The sequence below is a fragment of the Dermacentor variabilis genome, chromosome 4, assembly GCF_050947875.1.
Source record: "Dermacentor variabilis isolate Ectoservices chromosome 4, ASM5094787v1, whole genome shotgun sequence".
Lineage (NCBI taxonomy): Eukaryota > Metazoa > Arthropoda > Arachnida > Ixodida > Ixodidae > Dermacentor > Dermacentor variabilis.
Window position 1 is genome coordinate 86,756,692 of NC_134571.1, and position 19,524 is coordinate 86,776,215.

The 19,524-nt window shown below is 44.4% G+C and overlaps 1 protein-coding gene across 4 annotated transcripts in view; it reads left to right on the forward strand.

Annotated features, from left to right (window-relative positions):
* The window catches only part of Sbf (SET domain binding factor), a 164,112-nt gene extending 146,645 nt beyond the window's left edge, over positions 1-17,467 (forward strand). For all 4 annotated transcript variants that reach the window (XM_075689723.1, XM_075689720.1, XM_075689721.1 and 1 more), the window contains 7 exons: positions 1,767-2,027; positions 2,464-2,571; positions 11,671-11,917; positions 12,895-13,047; positions 14,354-14,499; positions 14,700-14,831; positions 15,307-17,467. In XM_075689723.1, the coding sequence (XP_075545838.1) occupies positions 1,767-2,027; positions 2,464-2,571; positions 11,671-11,917; positions 12,895-13,047; positions 14,354-14,499; positions 14,700-14,831; positions 15,307-15,399 (1,140 nt within the window). In that variant the 3' untranslated portion in view covers positions 15,400-17,467. The remainder of the gene's footprint in view (positions 1-1,766; positions 2,028-2,463; positions 2,572-11,670; positions 11,918-12,894; positions 13,048-14,353; positions 14,500-14,699; positions 14,832-15,306) is intronic.
* The last annotated feature ends 2,057 nt before the right edge of the window (positions 17,468-19,524 follow it).

Here is a 19,524-nt window from a genome sequence, read left to right on the forward strand (position 1 = left end):
GGGAGCTGGTATGTTTGCATAGTGAGGCCGCATGCATGGGCATCACTGGTGTGGATCGGCCTGTCGACCTATACTTCTAGAAAGAGCATTCGAATTACTGTTGAACCCCTTTGCGTAATCGCCTCTATCCTCTTTCGCTGTGCTTTACTGCCGTTTGCCAATCCGTGCACCTTGCCACTGAGAGGTTTGCTTTCCTGCAAAGCTTAGTTGCCCAGTGGATGAGCTTACTTTACGTGCTAAATTCTGCAAGCAGCACAAAATTGACACAAAATTCAGCACTAAACCTGGCACATAATCTTATATTGAATAAGAATAAATGCAAATAACCTTGTCCGCTCCCGCATGGCGGCAATGTGTTCGTCGTGTTTCTTTAGAATACAGTAGGAACCTCGTTCATACATTTTGAGAAAAACTTGGAGGAAAAAAAAAAAAGACGTACTAACCGAGAAAACGTGTGATCCAAAGTAACTAAAAAAATTTGGCAGACTCCAACCATTGTTGACATCTACGGAATGCGAAACGTCGCGCGGATCGTTGAGCCACGAGACAACGACGTGCGTAGAGCTGGTGGCGCTTAGGCGGCCCAAGACGCGTTTTGTTGTTTTCGTATTGCGTGGTGCTTTAAGAGGGCGATAGGAAACCCAAACGAAATTGAGCTGGTGGGCGACGCCGGATGCCGCTTGCAGCAGGGAATGGCGGCGTGTTTGGATTATTGCCTGCTAAAAGTGTGCAGTATGCTACCAATGGCAGAACCACATGCTGTAGAACAAATAGGCGAAAATGCTTATCGCAGTAAGTTTGGCAGCGATAGCTGTTCATGCGGCGTGCGACGACCCAGGCGGAGATTTGCTGGTACCGGAATAAGAAACTGTGTGTGCTGTCGTTTTCGTGTGAGACGGGCGGCTAGCTGTATACTGTTCTCGATCAAGCGCACCCCTTGACTTTTCTTGTTCACATCAGATCAAGCGGCCAGATAACGTGCACGATTGCGGTCTGCAGCAGGGAACGGCAGTGCGTTTCGGCTGTCGCCTATCAAAAGAGTGTGCTACGCTTCCGACGGCACAGATAGGCGAAGATCCTTATTGCAATAAGATTGGCAGTGATAGCTGTGAATGCTGTGTGCCACGATCCTGGAGAAGATTTGCTGGCACCGAAATGAAAAACAGATCGCGCCGGCGTTTTCACGTGAGACGGGCGGGCTAGTATTGCGGTGAAGCTGCCACGGCAGGCAGCTATATAAGCGTGCACGATCGAGAGCACTACTGTTCTCGATCGCGCGCGCTTCGCGCGTTTTCTTGTTTACATGGGATCTAGCGGCTGGAAAACGTATCATACGATCGCAGCTTGGCGTTGGTGCCAAAAAATTTTGTTTTTCGGGAACGTGTGAACTGGCAAAAATGAGTATAACTTTGTTGAGTCATTTTTTGGGTTCGCGATTGTGAACGTTGGTGCTAGGAAAATGTACATAACGGGAACATATCAACGAGGTTTTGATGTATTCTAATCTTGCCAAATATTCAAATATTTTCAGACACCTAGTTATTTAATCAAATAATATTTAAAATATACATTCGATTCAAAATTTACAAATATTCACATACCCCTAAATTTCAAACCTATTGCACTTACGTGCCAGATGATGCAGGGATTCAGTTTAGTTGCCGCTAACATGGTTGGCAAACTTCTGCCTGCTATTGAATGCTTGCCCCTGCTGCAACCGATGCATTTGCTTTTTCTTCATTCCTTGGTGCTATGGTGCTTGCCAGGTTTTGCGCCCCTACTCGAACCTGTCCAACCTGGAAGTGTGGGAGTACTACTTGGAGGAGACTCTCTGCCATGGCCCCATCTATGATCCTGAACTAGTCATCCTTGAGCGGGGCCCCAAGGTTATTCCTGAGCCAATGCCACCTCAAAGGCCTGGGGTTTCCTCCAGCAACGCCAACAATGCACCCGCTCGGCGAACACTGTACCCCTGCTACGACGACGCAGGCGATGCGGAGGTTGACGTCTTCACTCAGCTGCTTGAGGTTTGTGCGTCTCCACTTGGCACTTCTTACTCGTCTGACAGGAGTCTGTTGAACCATGATCATTCAGCTCTGTTGCTGGCCATGAAACTTTTCTCTGTAATGCTATGAGAGCTGGATATCTTTGCTGAAGGTAACTGTAATTAGAAACACCGCTAATTCAAGGCAGCTACAGTCGGATGAGAGAAGTTGGGCTGATGTGCCTGTGCATCTGATTTAAGTTTTCCTGTACAGCATCACATAAAAGCCAATTCAGGATATCCAGTTTACAGTTGAAGACCTTCTGAAAACAAAGACTGCGCCAGCGTCTAGATGAGGAGATCAGGAGAATTGCATCTTCTTGAGGCTGGTGTTTTCCATGACCTTTTATAATGTAGCACTTGCATTCTGCTGCATCCTGTCGGGCTTACTTCGCATTGGGTCATTCTTTCCTGCACAGGCACTGCACGACCAGGAAGCTGCCCTGGGCCATCTCCCACAAAAGTGGCATGTGCTTTGGAACAAGCTGGACGTCCCTGTCCCTGTTCCTACTGTGGACACTCTGGTGGTAAGGGCTTTTTACATTATCCATCATCTGCTTTCTTGGCACCAGCCTATCAGTTTCAGTATTGCTTTACTAATGGTGGACACAGTGCAAAGGGTAGCAATTTCACAGTTTTGTTGCTGCCAACCCATTGCAACTAGGATCTTTGCTTATCTGCTTTACGTACTTGCGGTGTAGGTAGTTGACTGGACGTGTTTAATAGGTGACAACCGAAATGCGTCCTCGTTCCCTGTTGCAGGTGGTGCAAAGTGAGTGTCATGTTATGTATGCTCTGGCGGCAGTACGGCATCGTATTCTGTCTTCTCCCACCAGCTTGATTTTGTTTCGGTTTACCATTGCCGTCTTAAAGCGACAACGCACATATTGGGTCGCTCGAGCTCCATGAGCTCTGTGCCTGTCAGCTTCCCATGCCGCAACGATTCTCGCTGAGCTGGCATGTCAAAACTGCCCGCCAGATTCTTTGCTTGAAGCAGCTCCTGACTTGGGTGGAATTCAAGGAGCGCGAACATAAGCTTCCTGAAGCTGCAAAAACGATGATGCAGGTCTCACGCTGCTCGGGTTCCACCAGATGGTTACGTGTCCGCATCTTGCGCTGCAATGATTCGTGCAATGCTTCGCATTTTGTAAATGTCAACTACGTTTGAGTCTGCAGAATTTTTTAGTGACTTCAGATCTTAAGTTTCCTTGTTTAGTACCTTCCTTGTACTAAAACATGTTAACGAGATTTTGCAGTACTAATTGCAGTGCTAACCCTAAAAGCCCACGTCGCCCAGCTGCGAGTTGGCCTTGTGCCCCGCATGCCTCGAAATGCTTCTTGTGCATTTTTATTCAATATAAGGAAGAAATGGGCGCAGTGTGGAAGCAAACCAGCCTGCGGAGATGTGCACCAAGCTGACATCTGCGCACTTTTGCTGCGAATCATGCATGAGCGTTCCTGGCTGCCTACCAGTTACAATACAGTCAACGTCCGATTTTTCGGACTTCGTAGGGGCAGTGAGAATGTCCGGAAAATCGAGCAGTCTGAAAAAATTAATGCATGTCCTTTACTGCCCTCACGGGCTTAAATCCCCACAGGCACGCCCGAAATAGCTCTGAAGGCCTGCCAGTACACTTAATAGGCGTGATGTTTCTTGTACTGTGACAGGAAATGGCAGGAGCACACGTGTATAATTAAAGAATACCTACTATCTCTCGTGACAGTGCCCTCTTTACATTCTTAGTATGTTTCACCGAGTAACACCTCTGTATTGCGGTGAAGCTGACTTTTGGAAACGGGCATTATGCAACGCTTTATCGTTGCCATACTTTCCGCTCTTCGAAGCCATCTGCGAGAATGACAAAGGTAGTGTCGGCGCTATTGCTGACAGCGGCGAGTTCTTTTAATGAAAAATGGCACCAAACAGCAAGAAGTTTGGTAGCTAACATCAAAACATCTAGGCCTAGTTTGCCTATGTTGCTACAGCTGCTTGTGGATAGGTGTGCAAGAGCTCTCGTTTGATACTGCGAAATAGTCCGAATGGTGGTGGTGGTGGCTTTGATTGATGCCATTTCGAACCTATGGCAAGTAGTCCAGAAACTCGGATGGCGAAGGGCTTCGATGTTCAAAATTTCAGATGTCCTTATACATTGTCTCTGAGGGGTTTGTGGTGGTACCATGAAGGTGTCCAAATTATTGGGCATATCTGGAAAATTGGTAATTGGCTGTACATAGCTTTAATGTCTGATCAACGCACATCGGCTGCGAGTCAACCAGATTATTGGGTCACGTTTCGGGTTCAGAACCAACTCTGGTCTCCTCCACTCTCCTTTCCTGTTGGAACCAGTTGTCACTGCTTCTCGTCTGCCCATCTATTCTTGTGTGCTGCTTGGCGCTCCGACGTTTCATTTGTTCCCGGCCCTTCCCCTTCGGCTTCTGCATTGGTGACTGCTGACACTACACAGACGCTGTTTGTTAGATTCGATACTGGCCCTCAACTTGCAGAACATCCGAGTCCATTCCCACTGTACCGTAAAAACACGTCCGGGGGAGGGGGGAGGGGCTGGATTCATTTTGGTTGCTTGCGGAACCATAAAATGCCGTTCGCGGTAAGCCTTGGCCTTCAACGAGACAAACACGGTGGCACGGACATTTTTGGCTTGGCGTCCCGTGCCCAGAGTCACTCAGTGAAAAAATTGAATGTCATCGATGTTTCTTGCAGAATGCATATTAAATTGAGAGGATCCACTCTTGTCGATAACAAACGTCCACAGCTCGCATAAGCCATCCATATGCACAGCAACCTAAACTGAGAGTACTCCGCTCATTTATCTTCTACGGCATTTACTGCCCTTCTGATTGAATCTTCTTTGACAGCACCTGCCGAAACAATGCTGTTTCAAATTCGTTGGCAATAAATATTTACGATGATGCAAGAAGTGATTGTGTCACCAATAGGAGAAGCGTACATTTGATATCTCTAATGTGGCAGTGAATGGAAGATCGATATGTATGTAGTACATGGCTATACTTCTGCATGGGATTTCCAAGGGGATTTTCACAACTGTGCAATATAGACAATAGTTCAGTGTATCTGTGTTTGATATATTTGGCATCGACTATTATTTCTATGAAAACTACTGAAATGGAATAGAATAGGTCCACAGTGGCACAGTTTGAGCCTTCCTAATTATTATATAAGGCAGAAGAACGCTAAATTATCTTGTCATTTTGGAATGGTAGTCACTTGAACTTTTGAAGACCCAGAACTCTTTCACAAGTTTTTCTATAATGATGAAATTGTGTGCCCTGCCCTATGCTATTACGCTAGACATGCCATCTGATTTTTATTATACTGTATTTACTTGAATCTAACGAGCACTTTTTTCCGCTAAAATGGGTCCAAAAATTAATAATAATAATATTTGGGTTTTTACGTGCCAAAACCACTTTCTGATTATGAGGCACGCCGTAGTGGAGGACTCCGGAAATTTTGACCACCTGGGGTTCTTTAACGTGCACCTAAATCTAAGCACACAGGTGTTTTCGAATTTCGCCCCCATCGAAATGCGGCCGCCGTGGCCGGGATTCGATCCTGCGACCTCGTGATCAGCAGCCCAACACTCTAGCCACTGAGCAACCACGGCGGGTTCCAAAAATTACGTATGGGTTAGAATCGAGTACCACCCTAAATATGCGTTACCATATCGCCATCGGGATTTCAAAATGGTCGGTCTCGTACGCACTTCGAGCCTGGCTGACGTAGCTTCCTCCATGTACTGTAGTACGTGTACTGAGGCAATGCTTCCTTTGGCTTAGGTTAGTGCACCCGCAGAGTTTCTCACTATATCACCTAGAGGGAAGTCTGGCACTGCTGCACTGTGGTATGCATAGGAATGCCGGTATATTGACTTCGGATTGGCATCGTTCTCGGAGAGTTGGAACACCTTCAAGACGCACCTGGCAAGCAACGTTTCATCTGTCACAATGATTCATTTTCTGTTTAAACAGCACATGAAACACTGTTTTAGCTTTATTATTACACAAAAACATGTTTTGTTTAATTATGAGAACTTGTTATTGCATGTACAATTATATGAAACATAAAAAGTATCAGCTGGCCGCTAAAGTTGGAGGACAGATGACAAGATTCACGCTCGCTTTGGAACATTTTGTCGTCTGTTCTTGCTTTTCTTTGCTTGGTTATGCATTATAGTTGAATAAACTTCACTGGAAGATGTAATATGCGTGAATTAAAACCTTTTATGGAGATTTTACTTTAAGAATGTGTTGTTTGTGTAGCCATATCCACGCTTTAGACGAAGCATTTTACAACACCAGCCAACACAAGCCTTGCAGACACTTATACCGTCATTCCCATGACAGCACAGCGCTCCTTCGGAAACTCCTATAGACGGTGGTGCCAGATTTCCCTCTAGGTGTTATAGTAAGAAACTCTATGAGTGCATTGGCCATCTTCCCATTTTCTGCGTTTGTTCTATCAGCATGGAAATGCAGAATGCAAAGGCATGCCGAGTTGTCACGTTGCTGCAATTAAAAGGAAAGCGATCAAGTGTGTGGAGGCGGACGGAAATCGGGGGCTGCATCACGGGCGTTCGGAGTTCCTGAAACTTGCGTGCGGGATTGGCGCAAGCAGGAGAGGCATTCTACACCGGTGGCTGCTACGTACGGCGTAGCTGCACGGCCCCTATCTTGAAAGCGATCTGCAACGGAGACGAGAGTCTACGCATCCAGGCGCACCGCGCTGTGGTCTCGCCGCTTAGTTCACGTTGAAGCGAGAGGTCGCACAAAGGTTAATTCCCTCGCTCATGCTGCTGCACTTCTTCACTGCAGCTTTTTGATAAACAGCTTCCGCGGTCATTGAGTAGGACATGTTCATGTTTGCTTGTGCGTGTGTGACACCGTCCCCATTAATTTAGTTAGTAAGCGAATGTTTAAAAGTTTATACGGCAGATACTATGCTTACTTTTCGTATAGCTGTCTACTATAATTGCTGTCGTAATCAATGCTTCGCCTTTCGGGCAAAACTGCAACTTTTTTTTTTCATTCATCGCAGCTTTGGAGTAAATCTATCTTTTCCAAATGAGAGAAAGTTGTATTTCTGTATGAAATAATGAGGTGCACGATACTATAAAGGATTTTTCTTTTTTGTAGGTCATGGCACATGGGTGTGCGTTACAATCGAGGACTCTTCTTTTTTTTTATCACGAAGAACGGGTGCACCAGCTATTCAAAAGCTTACTTTCATGTGCTGGGTTCCCCCTTATACGGTTTTAAATAAGTGCATTGTGTTTTACATTAAAATTATTTGGACTTCAAATATCGGGCGCAAGGACATAAATTCAGCACCCAAATGACATGTAACTTTAGGTCATGTTCCAGATCACCTGCTTCATTTTTTTTCATCTGAGGAAGCTTTTTTTTTTTTGACTGTTGGCTGTAGGAGCTTTATGCAAGAGCCCTTGTTTTCTTGTTTTACTTTTGAAGTTATATGTGCTGTATGAGAACATCTGGTGTTATAAAGGCCTCCTTTATTTGCGCTGCCAGCAAAAAGACAGGTCAAATACTCTAAATTTTTTTTACAATGTCAAGCACCATCATCAACTGTAACCTGGCCACGTCCTGAACTCTGACACTCCTTGACAAGCATTTGACTTACTGATAATAAACATTTGGGAAGGGAGCTTTAAACCATGGAGGATGGCAAAAAGAGCTCTTACCAGCTTATTTTGTGCAGACCAAGGTTCATTGCCACATTCTTGATTAATGATTAATCCAACCAAACAAGAGCAAATCTCAGCCTGGTTGGGATGCATTACACAATGACCATCTAGCATCTAGAAGCCTCTGAGAAACTTTTTTTACTGCTAGTATAGCAGCCGGTGTCACTCAGTTGCAGACAATTAATATATTAATATAAACCTTTTAAATTGTGGGATAAGATTACCCTTTCCAAGCTGCACTTGCTCTTGCCATGGCAAAGTGGTGTCGCATGATGCAACTTTCGACACAAGACTGATGGCAGTGCCAATGTTTTTCAGCGGTCATACTCATTCATACCTAGTAGTACTAGAAAGAGTGATCTTGAACCTGCAAAATGAGACAGATTCACCTAGTTATTGTGCTCATATCTGCCACTGTCACTAATGCTTCACTTCCGGTTGTGGCTGTCACAGAAATGAACCTGCTCTTTGGCATCGCAAGTTTATGCACATTTATGGTACTTGCTCAATGCACACAACAAAGACTCTTCCATGCTTGCTCATTTTGTGTAGGAAGCACATTAGCAGAGTGCAAAGCAGCATCAATAAATAGTGGCATATAAAACCAGATGTGTGTTCTTGAAAGTTCCTATTAGTATTTAGACAATGACATTGACTGTCATTTTTGAAAGGGTTATTGCCACAGTGTTTCCAATTTTCTTGTATCTGAATGCACAGATTGTTAAGCGTTCTACTGTCCTTTCAAGAAAAGGAAGTCATCCTTGAATTCAGTAAATATGGGGACCTGTGGGTCATCACAAGATTTAATGTTTTTTCTGGCTGCTGCCAGTCATCTGAGGTGGCATTTATATTGTCACCGCCATGCAGAACATTAGTTATTCATGAAACATCACCTTCCACATATAAGTCATTGTGCTTGAGACAAAAAGAGCATTTGTATGGTACTCATATTCATCTGAGCCCTAACAGTATCTTGAGTTGTGTTGCATGACCTTGTGATAGTTACCAAATTTTGCCGAGTTAGTGCTATGCCTATGGGCTATTAGACACAGTGCCTCGGTGCACACTTTATTTTTCTTTGCATATTGCTTGGTGTGGTATGACTTAAGCACCTTGCTTGGCTTAAAAGCTTTACATTATACATTGGCATTTTTGTGCTTGTTTTGGTTTTGTTTCCTTGGTTTTGCTTCTGACAGGGTCCTGAACAGCCACAAGCAGGCAAGTTGTGCCACTGGTTTAGGGTAGCCATTTGTTATAGCTATAGACACTACTGGACTACTAGGTGCTTAGTGTAGTACAAGTGTTCATGCATGGCTTGACGTTTATTTTGTCTGGTATCCTCTTGTGTCATATGGGAAAGTTTAATTTCCTCACCCACCATCATAAAACCGTGTGCTCACATTTTGTTGAGGGTGTCAGATCTGGAGATACACAGGTATAGTAGATTTTAGTTGGACCTGCTGGAAATTATTTCTTTTTATTTTCCTGAAGTGCATGCATTTTTCATGATATAAACTTGATACAGTTGGCGGATGTCTAACTTATGACGTCATTCCTTAGGTTATATTAGAACACATGATGTCAAATATGATATGTCATGCTTAGTAATGTTGGACAAGCCACCGTTTTAAACTATTGAAACAGGGCTGACAGAGTGACTGTAGAACTAGATGTGAATGGAATTGCCAGTCTCTCGTGGTGCTAATGTCACAGGGTTACGGCAAGATGCGAAGTACGTAACACTCCTGCTATGGCATGCATCAGGGAATGGGCAAAAGAATGTGACATTGCATTTTATGAGTGGAAAGGAAGTTAGGTTAATTTGCAGCTTCTTTACAGTATTTTCAATTCGAAAAAGTGTACGTACTTGAAGTAAGTTTTGGCAATGTAATTAATAAAGGGAAATTCAGACAAACTTTTGGCAACATGTTACTTAGTACATGCATGAGCATGGTGGCATGGTTATAGAGTTAGTGGCATTGTAGCTGATGGACATGTTCATTGTGTTAGTGTCTTTTTCTATATATTTTTTAGTACATGCACTTTAGTGTGCAGGTTTTTCTTGTAGATACTGGCATATTTAATGAGGCAGATTTTCTGAGGTTCTACTAATAACTGTACTTGCTAAAGTTTTGAATGTAATAATTTTTGTTTGAAAAGCAAAGCATGCTCTTATGCATCGAGCAATATGGAAGGAGCGTGATTGAATATCTTGAATGTGTGTAGACAAGACAATGGTAGAGCAGTGAGCATTGGGTGGAACTTTGACTTAGCAACTGTTAGCAAAAAGACAAAAACTAACGACTCTTCACATCGAACTGCTACTGTGACAGCGAGGTGCATATAGCAGGCACCTTTGTGAAGTGTCTTGTGTTTGCTGTGTGCTGTACCATGGTAACCATCTAGCACGTACTTGGCAAAGGACAGCTGCTGCCTCTGAAATTTCTGTGCACCTTATGCATCTTTTTCTGCCTTGTGTATTGCATTATTAGACATATGACACACGAGAACTTTCAGACAAGAGGATTCATGAACCATTGCAGACATCAAGTATGCATTGCTGTTGCAGTTATAAGAAAGGGTTGGTGGGGGTTCATAGGTTGTTTCTGTAACACCTGATAATCATAGCCAGCAGGATAAGTGGGTCTGTAGTTTTTGTTAGCTTGTTGAAAGCAAATTGGCCCGGAACATTTGCAGGAGTTGCTTAAAATTAAGTTCAGTTGAGCAAATTGTACAAAGTGAAGCAGAGGTAAATATGTGCTGACAGTAGGCTGCTAGGAAACGGCAACCTAAAGAATAAGCTAGCCATTAAAGAAAGTTCTTCACAAAAAATGGAAGAATATGATGAGCAGAGCTCTCGGGCACTGCTCAAATAGCTTATATTTTTGCCTAAGAGATGTGGTATCCATGCAGATGCATGTGTCTGAATGTGCCGTATCCTTGGCATCTTTTAAAATTTCCGTTACTTGTCCTTCTTCATACTAACAACAGTGGGTTTGTAAAAAAGTGCTATGCAGATATATTTTTTTTATGGCTCACAGGTCATAACCTTCAGTGACACTGAATATTCTGGTGGAGACAATAGCTCATGTATATGTTACTGCAGTTGTGCATGCACTTGTGGTTAAGTTCAGTTATACGAGGTAGTGCTATCCCACAGGCTGAGTGGCTCTTACTCTCACCTCTGTTGATTAGAATAATTTGTGCTGCTTGCAGTGTTTTACTTAGCATGAAGTCTTGTTGCAGCAGCAGCTGCCCTGTTTTTTGCAGTGATAGCTGTTCTAGAGTTTTCCACAATTTGAACTGACAGCTTTTGTTTGTGTAGAGTGGTTGGTATCATTTGTACGCTGAAAAGGAGAGGAAAAAAAAAAAAAAGATCACCCCACCTCGGGATTCGATTTTGGGTCTCCTGCATGCAAACCAGGTGTACACCACTGAAATTGGCTAGCTGCTTTAAATGCACCACCGAAAACTGCATAGCACAGCTATGTTTCTTAGCCTTATGCCGTGCCTATGTCACATTGAATGTGAAACACGTAAACCGAGAGTAAGACAAATGTCAGTCCACTTCCCTTGCTTGTCACACAATGTGATGGTGAGACAAGTGCTACATGCACCTGTCTTCAACAAGCCATGTGCTCCTGACCCTTCCCAGTGACAAAAATCTTGCACAGCAAAAGTTGAGTAAAGGTGACCAGGTCAAAGCAACAGGACACACACAGTAGATCCATTAAGGCTGCAGCTACTGCTGTAAATGAACTACAGATTTTGTGACACTGGTGGTGTCATGTTTTTTTTTTCTCTTTTTTTTTTCTCTACGCAATGGATACAATGGTGACAGCTTGCTAATGTTGCACATCCCAACCCCTTTGCACATTTCAGCGCCAGGCTTCGTTCAGCACGGAGTTTGTGCGTGCCCATGGGAGGGCGCTGCACAAGCGTTCCACCATTGAGTTCCTGGTGCGGGGCAAGATGGCCGGTGGCCCCCTGGAGGCAGCGGGGGGCGCACCTGGAGCCGCACCGGCTGTGCCCCCGCAGTCGTACCCTCATCGCTTTGACCGCTGCAGCTACTCGACACCCACCTACTGTGACCTGTGCTCGAGTATTCTCTGGGGACTTGTCAAAACTGGTGAGATCTGAAGCCTTAGCCTATTCAGACCTATTAACCCTTTGTGCGCGAGCGTTACCTACAGGCAGCAAACCAAAACACACTTTTTTTCTTATGTTTCGGCTTTTAGTACAATGTTTTTGGCTAAATGTCTTCGGCCAACACTGAACTTTAGGTAGCAAGTATCCTTTGTTATATTAGAGCAGGAACAGAGGACGACAAAGAAGTTTGGTGCACAACTCTCTCTCTCTCTCTCTCTTTTTTTTTTTCTTTGTTTTTTAAGCATGGGTAGAGAAGAAATACTGATGTAAAATCCCTGGCTGCAATGGTATCACACAGCTAATGCAGAGGAAATGCAATGCACACTTCTGTTTCACATCAAAGAAATTGTCTGTACAAGTTCCACATGAAGGCATAGGTAGTCTGGAGTGAAGCCTTCTTTTGGTGTTCTGTCTAGCATTGGCCATAGGCAACGAACCTATTTGTGGAATGGAGTCCGCGAAATATTTTTTTCTCTTTGCTAAGTGTTCTTATTCTCGATGTATTTTAAACATTTATATTGTTATGTTTATATTGTTACATTTATATTGTTGCGACCGCTGCGAAGCTTCATGACGGGCACGGGGATTGCCACCTCCACCAAATTAATGTTACGTGTAGCTGAAGCTGAATGCTATATACAATTTATTTACAAGGAAGCTAACGGAGGCCAAAATGACGACGCTATATCGAGCCGGCACACACGTCATCTTCTTTCTTCTCAGTGCAGCCACACTGTGGCGGCTGTTCCATAGCAATATGAAAAATGAGCATTTCCTTCGAGCTTTTTAATGTCTTGTCCTTAAAGGGTTCATCAACCCTACAAAAATCTTTGTGGTTTTTTTCTTCTTTTCTTGTCTGTTTTCTTCTAAACTACCTGACTTATGAAATTAGTCGAGGACTTGACTTATGGCTTATTAAGAGACATACCACATTGTGCTTGTGCTCTTCCTCTGCAGGCATGCATTGCGTGGACTGTGGTTACAACTGCCACGAGCGATGTCTGCCACAGGTGCCCAAGAACTGCACCAAGTACAAGAATGTAGTTCCGGACCCTGGCTCGACTGCACTCACCAAAGGGCCTAGCTCTGAAAGTGCCTCCATCACCTCCGGTAGGTAGCATTTCTGAGCTGCTCATTATTTTGTTTGTGAACAAATTGTGGCATATTTCAACCCCTTCTCCAGCTGCTTGCTTGTAATCAATGGTTTGGTCTACTTTATGGATAGCTAGTCGACATACTCGTTGTGGAAGGGGTTTGCATTAACTTTGCTACATTTTGAAATCCAGAGTTTGACAAAATCTCGTCTGGTCGGGAAGTAATGGCATAATAGGAAGAAAAACAGAATGCCGACCAAAATGGGGTTGTCTAAAAATTCTTAAACGTTTAAAAGTCAGTGAACAAGGCTTCCGTGGAGAGGCCGAAACATTTGAGAATTTTTAGACAACGCCATTTTTGTAAGCGTTCTGTTTTTCTTCCTATCTTGCTACATTTTCTGTGAGATGGGCATGTTTAAAGCAAAACTTGTTCTTGCTGTTTCCATGAAGACACAAGTGGCATTAGCTGCAGGTGAAATTTTAGTTTTCAATGGGTGCCTAGCAGTCAGGGCAGGGCAGGGTTACGCAAATAGAAGAGATGATTGACCGATTGGCTATGTTGCTATTCTGCCTCTCCCCTGCAGCCTGGCCTTACATAAGATGTTTCTTGCACCCTCTCTCCTCTTCTGCTTATTTCACTGCAATAAAGTAGACATTATTTTGAGTTAGGTGAGCACCCGTAGCACTGTCGAATCTTGCACATTTCTGTCTGCCCATTCTTGTCTTATGTGCATATGAAATAACACAGCAAACAAAGAAATGGGTGGGCAGGCAGGCTAGTGTACAGAATGATTCTCAAGAGTGTTTTTGGCATTCTCTATGTACGAAAGGAAAATATTTTCAGTATTTCTAGAATTCTATGTAGTGAGTGAGACTAAAAATGATCACAAATATAGTTAGTTGAAAATTGTTAAACTACTAATTGCAAATTTTGATTTATCTTGCAAGTAATGTCTACTTCTGAGTAGTACAGGTGAAGTGATGAAGTTGTACTATGCAATGGGCAATCTTTTAAAAACCTGTACTGAGGAAATCTAGTTGGCATAGCACTCAGCGTATGGGCTTTTCACTATTTTGAGCTATTGAAGTGTGTGTAGGGCTGAAATATGAGATTAAGCTCTGCCCTTTTCCAAGCTCATTAAAGGTCATCGGCCAAGCTAAACTCTATTGAGCTTACTTTATTTAAGCAGCTGAGCTGGCTTGTGGCTGAAGCCGTGGCGCTGCTCTTTACTTGCATTTTGGCTAGGCTTAATTTCTGCTCGTTATCGACACCACTCTGTATGATTATCTCTTATGTATGCCAATGTCTTTGTATAATGCAGGCATGCACTCGACCAGCCAGTATTACGACCAGTTCTCGTCCAACTGCCCGGAGAACCGGACACACGAAGGCTACCTCTTCAAGCGGGGAGCCTTGCTCAAAGGGTGGAAGCAGCGTTGGTTTGTGCTCGACTCCACCAAGCACCAGGTGAGGTTGACTACCATTGCTAGACTGATTTGCAGTGGGCGTTTTAATTTAGTGTTATCGTAAAGGAAAACTCGCATAGAAAAAAAAGAAGACATATTTAGCTCATACACAACTGGCGAAGGACGGGTATCACCAGCATAACTCTTTTGCCATTTTGCATTTCTTTGTTGCAACTGCTGATACGTTTTTTACTATTGCAGCTGCGGTACTATGACGCGGTGGAAGACTCACACTGCAAGGGGCTGATTGACCTTTCCGAGGTGATCTCAGTGACCCCGTCTCTGATCATCCAAGGGGCACCGAAAAGGGCTGACGAGAAGTCCTTCTTCGATGTAAGTGTTTCCTTTTCTTTTGGAACTCGTGTGATCAGCGTTAAAAAATTTCACAGAATGTGAGCTCCCTGGAAAAAAAAAGTCCATACTTCTGCTTAGTTCAGTCATGCAGCCTCGAAATGAGCTCAACACCATGTTGTTCACACCCACCACTGCCGAATCCAAATCTGAGCTGTAGTCTATGTGCGTAGGGTCTGTGTGCTTAGAGTCTTATGTTATTTGGTTTCGTGTACATAGCTAGTGCCAACTTCTTTAATGACCATGAGTGTTGGAGCTTGCTGTGGTAATTGTCATCGATTTCATGCCTCCACATACGATGCGCACACTGGTCCTAAGATGCCAGTTGGGAAGCAATGGTACCTGAAAATGTTCATAAAGGTAGCTTACGAGAATCATGTGCTCAGCTAGGGTTGTCTGTGTTCACCTGCACTGTACAAATCTTCTCAGCATATATTTTTGCTTTCTCTTCATGCAGGTGAAAACAAGCAAGCGGATGTACAACTTTATGGCTGCAGATGCTGCGGCTGCACAGGAGTGGATCGAGAAGATTCAATCTTGCCTGCAGTGAGGAGTGAATAGGTCACGTGACCACCACTTCCATCCCCACTGGCCTGCACCATAAGCTCAGCAGAGATCTCTTCATGCGTCTCTTTCCTAAGGCCCTCGCACTTCACAGGACACTTGGAGCAGAGCACTGCGATCAAGTTCTTCACTGTGTATTTGCTACTGCCCATAAAATTTTTCTGCACAAGGAAGCCAGCCAGCTTGAAGAGAATTCCAGAGACCAGAAGAATCAAGGAGTGGTGAAAGAAGTGCCACTGTTTGGCAATGCCTGCATTAGAATGGGCAGGCATTCAAAATCAGTCTCGTTACATTTGAATCCCTGCCACCAGGTTCTTTCGAAAGGGTTCTAGAACCAGCCTGCTTTCAACATTTATTCCAAGAGGAGTTTACTTGGCAAAGGAAAACCATGGGTTACTTCAACAACCACGACCAAAAAGGAGGCGACAAGCAAGATCGCTGCATGATAATGCCCCCGTGTTTGGCAGGCATTTTTAATGTTCATTTTGAATGCGGCATCCTCTTGCAGGGTAGATACAAGAGTGCACTCACCAGGTCAAATTGTTGTAACTGGTGAGAATACTTCTGCACAACGGACGAACAGGGCTGCCATGAGAGGATTGCGGTGGCTTATGGAGGAGGCCGCTTCAATGTGGAGAACAACAAAATGACCTTTTAAGACAAGACCACTAGTCCAACGTGCCACTGCACCAGTGTTTATTTTCTTGTGTGTGTGCCTTAGACTGTATTAAGTTTTAGCCCTTGACTCTCTATCTCGTCATTGCAGTGGACACTCTTATTAGATAGCTTGTGTTTGTATTTTGTGTTGACATACTTTTTTTTTTCTCATGCCAGTGGGCCAATCATTGCGACCCTTCTCACCGCTACTGCCAGGCAATGAGTGTTTTCGTATTAGCCACGTGCGTCAGTGTGCATAGTTCACATTTTTTCCCCCCCTTGTTAATGGTATCTTGTTGTGGACCCAACATTGCCCGGCAACATTCCAGTTCTGAAAAAGGTTATTTCCCTTGTTTTGTTTGCTTTTGTTACAGCAAATTGAAAATGAAAAACATTGTCTTTCTTGTCTTTATTGCCTGAAAATTTTAATTTTTGCCTTTTACCACTTATGTACAGCATCCCAGAATACTGCAATCTTTCTTTATCAGCAGCGTTGGATGAGAAAGTAAAAGGCAAAATGAAAACCGACTCGTCGTATAAATGTCAACTCGGAAGATTAAGTGCCACCAGAATCTGAATGTGCCTGTTGTAAGTGATTTTACTGGCATGGACTTGTGGCATGCTTCTCAGCAGCTGACGGTTACTGTTTTAAAATAGAAATACAAATGTAGCAGCTGCTGTATTGTTCTGCTTGGCTCACTGGTCAGAATGGGTGGGAATGTATCATGTAAAGTGCAAATAAGATTTTGTTGTGTGAACAGTACAACATACAGGACTGGGTAGCAAGTATAGTTATGCCAGAAGTGCTGTTGTTTTACAATGTACACATTTTTCTCGCACTCTTATTTGCACATAGGCCAGCATGCGGACAGACACATGTACAGAGAACTGTAAAGCCTCCACTGGCATATGTACTGTTAGAAAAAAAAAATTCTTGTCTAGGAAAAGTTTTACTTGTTCTTGCGACAGACAGATTGCAGTATTCCGGTTGAATGTAGCCAGTCAACGTGAACTACCGCTACTATTACTGTTGCCTTTAAAATGTATCTAGCAACCTACGCAAAAGCTGACACACCGGCATTGCAGCCTGTACATATTGTACTGCATGCCTAGTGGTGGCTTTCTTTCTTTTTGTTTCCTGCCTGCCTGAAGCAAATAGGATTTTCCAATGTGCACAGACAATATGCGAAGCAGGTGTGAAATTTGCATTGATGCAATACTCTTGTTGTACATAGGGAGGATACCACAGTGGTGGTTATTATGCAAAGTGGTTGCAGCTGCAAAGCTGTGGAGGAGCTACTTTGAGACTGCCAGTAAGCTGCAACCTGAGGAAATGTATTGAAAAGTGACAAGCTTCGTGTGTGCCCAATAAAACGAAGCCCCTGAAAGATGCTGCATGGACTGCGTTAAGATTTTTCTTGCTTGTCTCTTCTTTAATGGTTTTGCCGTACAAAGCAGTATATAATGGAAGGACAAAGGAGGTTATGAAAAATTCCACGAAGCCTGCATAAACTTTCAGAAAACTGAACACTGGGGACAGCGGAAAGCCTCCCCTTCGTTTCTTCCCTCATGCCTGGGAGTGCTCCTGACTAGGTGGGGATAGGCGGTGCCGAAATCTAGGCCTCGGCAAAGATTCCTTCTGGGTAGCAAGTATACATCTCGAACCATTCATCTGCGCGAGAGCTTCTTTCTCACGTTTGGTGGACCATTGTTCATGTATGCGTGAGTTGGTAGAAAGAAATCTGGTGACTTCTGCTTATTGAAATTTGCCTTTGCCTAGGTACTACGGAGGAGGACGCGCGTTGCTTCATTTGTCTCTAGCCGAGCTGCACTACGCGACAACGTACATATATTCCGTAATAGGCTCGCTCTTAGGTCGTGTTTTGTGGCGCTGCGTTCCATGACTGCGAGGTCCTCGGCTCAACTCACGTGTTCGACGGACTTCTTTTATCTGACAAAAAAAGGAAATAATCAGCCCTGCCACTCTGTGAAGGACTAGCAGCGAAGCTGTAGTTTGTTTTACCCTAATCGACGCGTCTGTGTATATAAATCTATTACGCTCAACATGCGCCCAGCCCATACCAGAGCTCCGTGGAAGCTGCCAATAAGGTCGCTTAGGCAACTATGACGTACCATAATAGAGTTACTGTATAGGCTTCCTTTAGGGAGCCAGAGTTGCGCCACTGTTTTTCGCACGCCGCTGGCACCGCCTCAATAAAGAGGGACCTTACGCCTCAAGAGATTCTAGCGCCGCTATTCGCCGAACGCCATCACGTGGTAAAAACGGCTCCACTGCGCTGCGCAGAAGCCAACGATCCGCAGGTAACGCTATCACTCTGCAGGAATCGGCCGACCAAGGGCAATTGACATCGGCACTCTTATTATTCCTGTTGCACATTCCTTGATGCTGCTGGTAGGAATATGCGTGTTCGCAGGTATTTTCTCGTTTAAATTTCGCAATCAGTGTCACGTGAAACACTGACAGCTCTTGCAGTAGGATGGGGTGCACAAAAATTGTTTTATCTAGGCATGACGCTGCAGTAGTTTCATAATTCGATGTATACCCACGTGAACGTTACTCGTACAATAGACGTAACCCATGCAGCCTTAGCCAGCTCGTGTGCCGGCTACATATGAGATCCATAACACGGCTAATTTGTCCTTGATGTGTAAAACGCGGCTAGGATATACTGATATCGTTAGGATCAACAGTGTTGCAGAGGTCAATACAAACGATCTATAGTGCGTGCAATTCCTTGCGTCATTCACCTGAATCGTATTTAGCTTCCTTACTTTACACACAAAGAATGTTGGACGCGACAACGGTCACCCGTTCCTGCGGCGAGCGTCGGCGTAACCGAGCGAACTACCTGAGGAAATTCATTGAAAAATGATATGCTTCGTGTGTGGCCAATAAAACGAAGCCCCTGAAAGATGGAGTTACGACAGCGAAAGAGGACGGCGAACGCGGCGCTTGAAAAAAGTGGTGAGAGCGAAGAAGCGCGAGGAGAACAGCGGAAAGGAGGGTACAGTGGAACCAGGAGGTGGAAAGTGGAGGAAGGTATGATGTGAGGGTGAGGAGGAAATTGGAGTGCCGGTGACGACCAGGCATGTGGCCAGCGCGGAAACAGCTCTGGCGTGGGCTTCGGACCCACTGCGCATGCCCTCTTTGCCTGCGGCGCCGCCGCCGCTAGAGAATGTGCTCCGCGCGAGCCACGCGTTCTCGTGTTCACGCTTTCGTTCTGAGGAATGAGCATTGCAACCGGTGCAAATGCTCTGCCCCTGCTGCTAAACGAGCTGCCCGAGCAGAGGTTCAGCACCGCCGCCGAGAGCACCTTGTTCGGAATCAAATCATTTGCTACAATATATCGTGCGTTCAAAACACCTAAACAGCTGCACTCGAAATTTGCATTGGGGAGTATTGTAAACATCGGTGACTTCAAGCGAAGCTTGT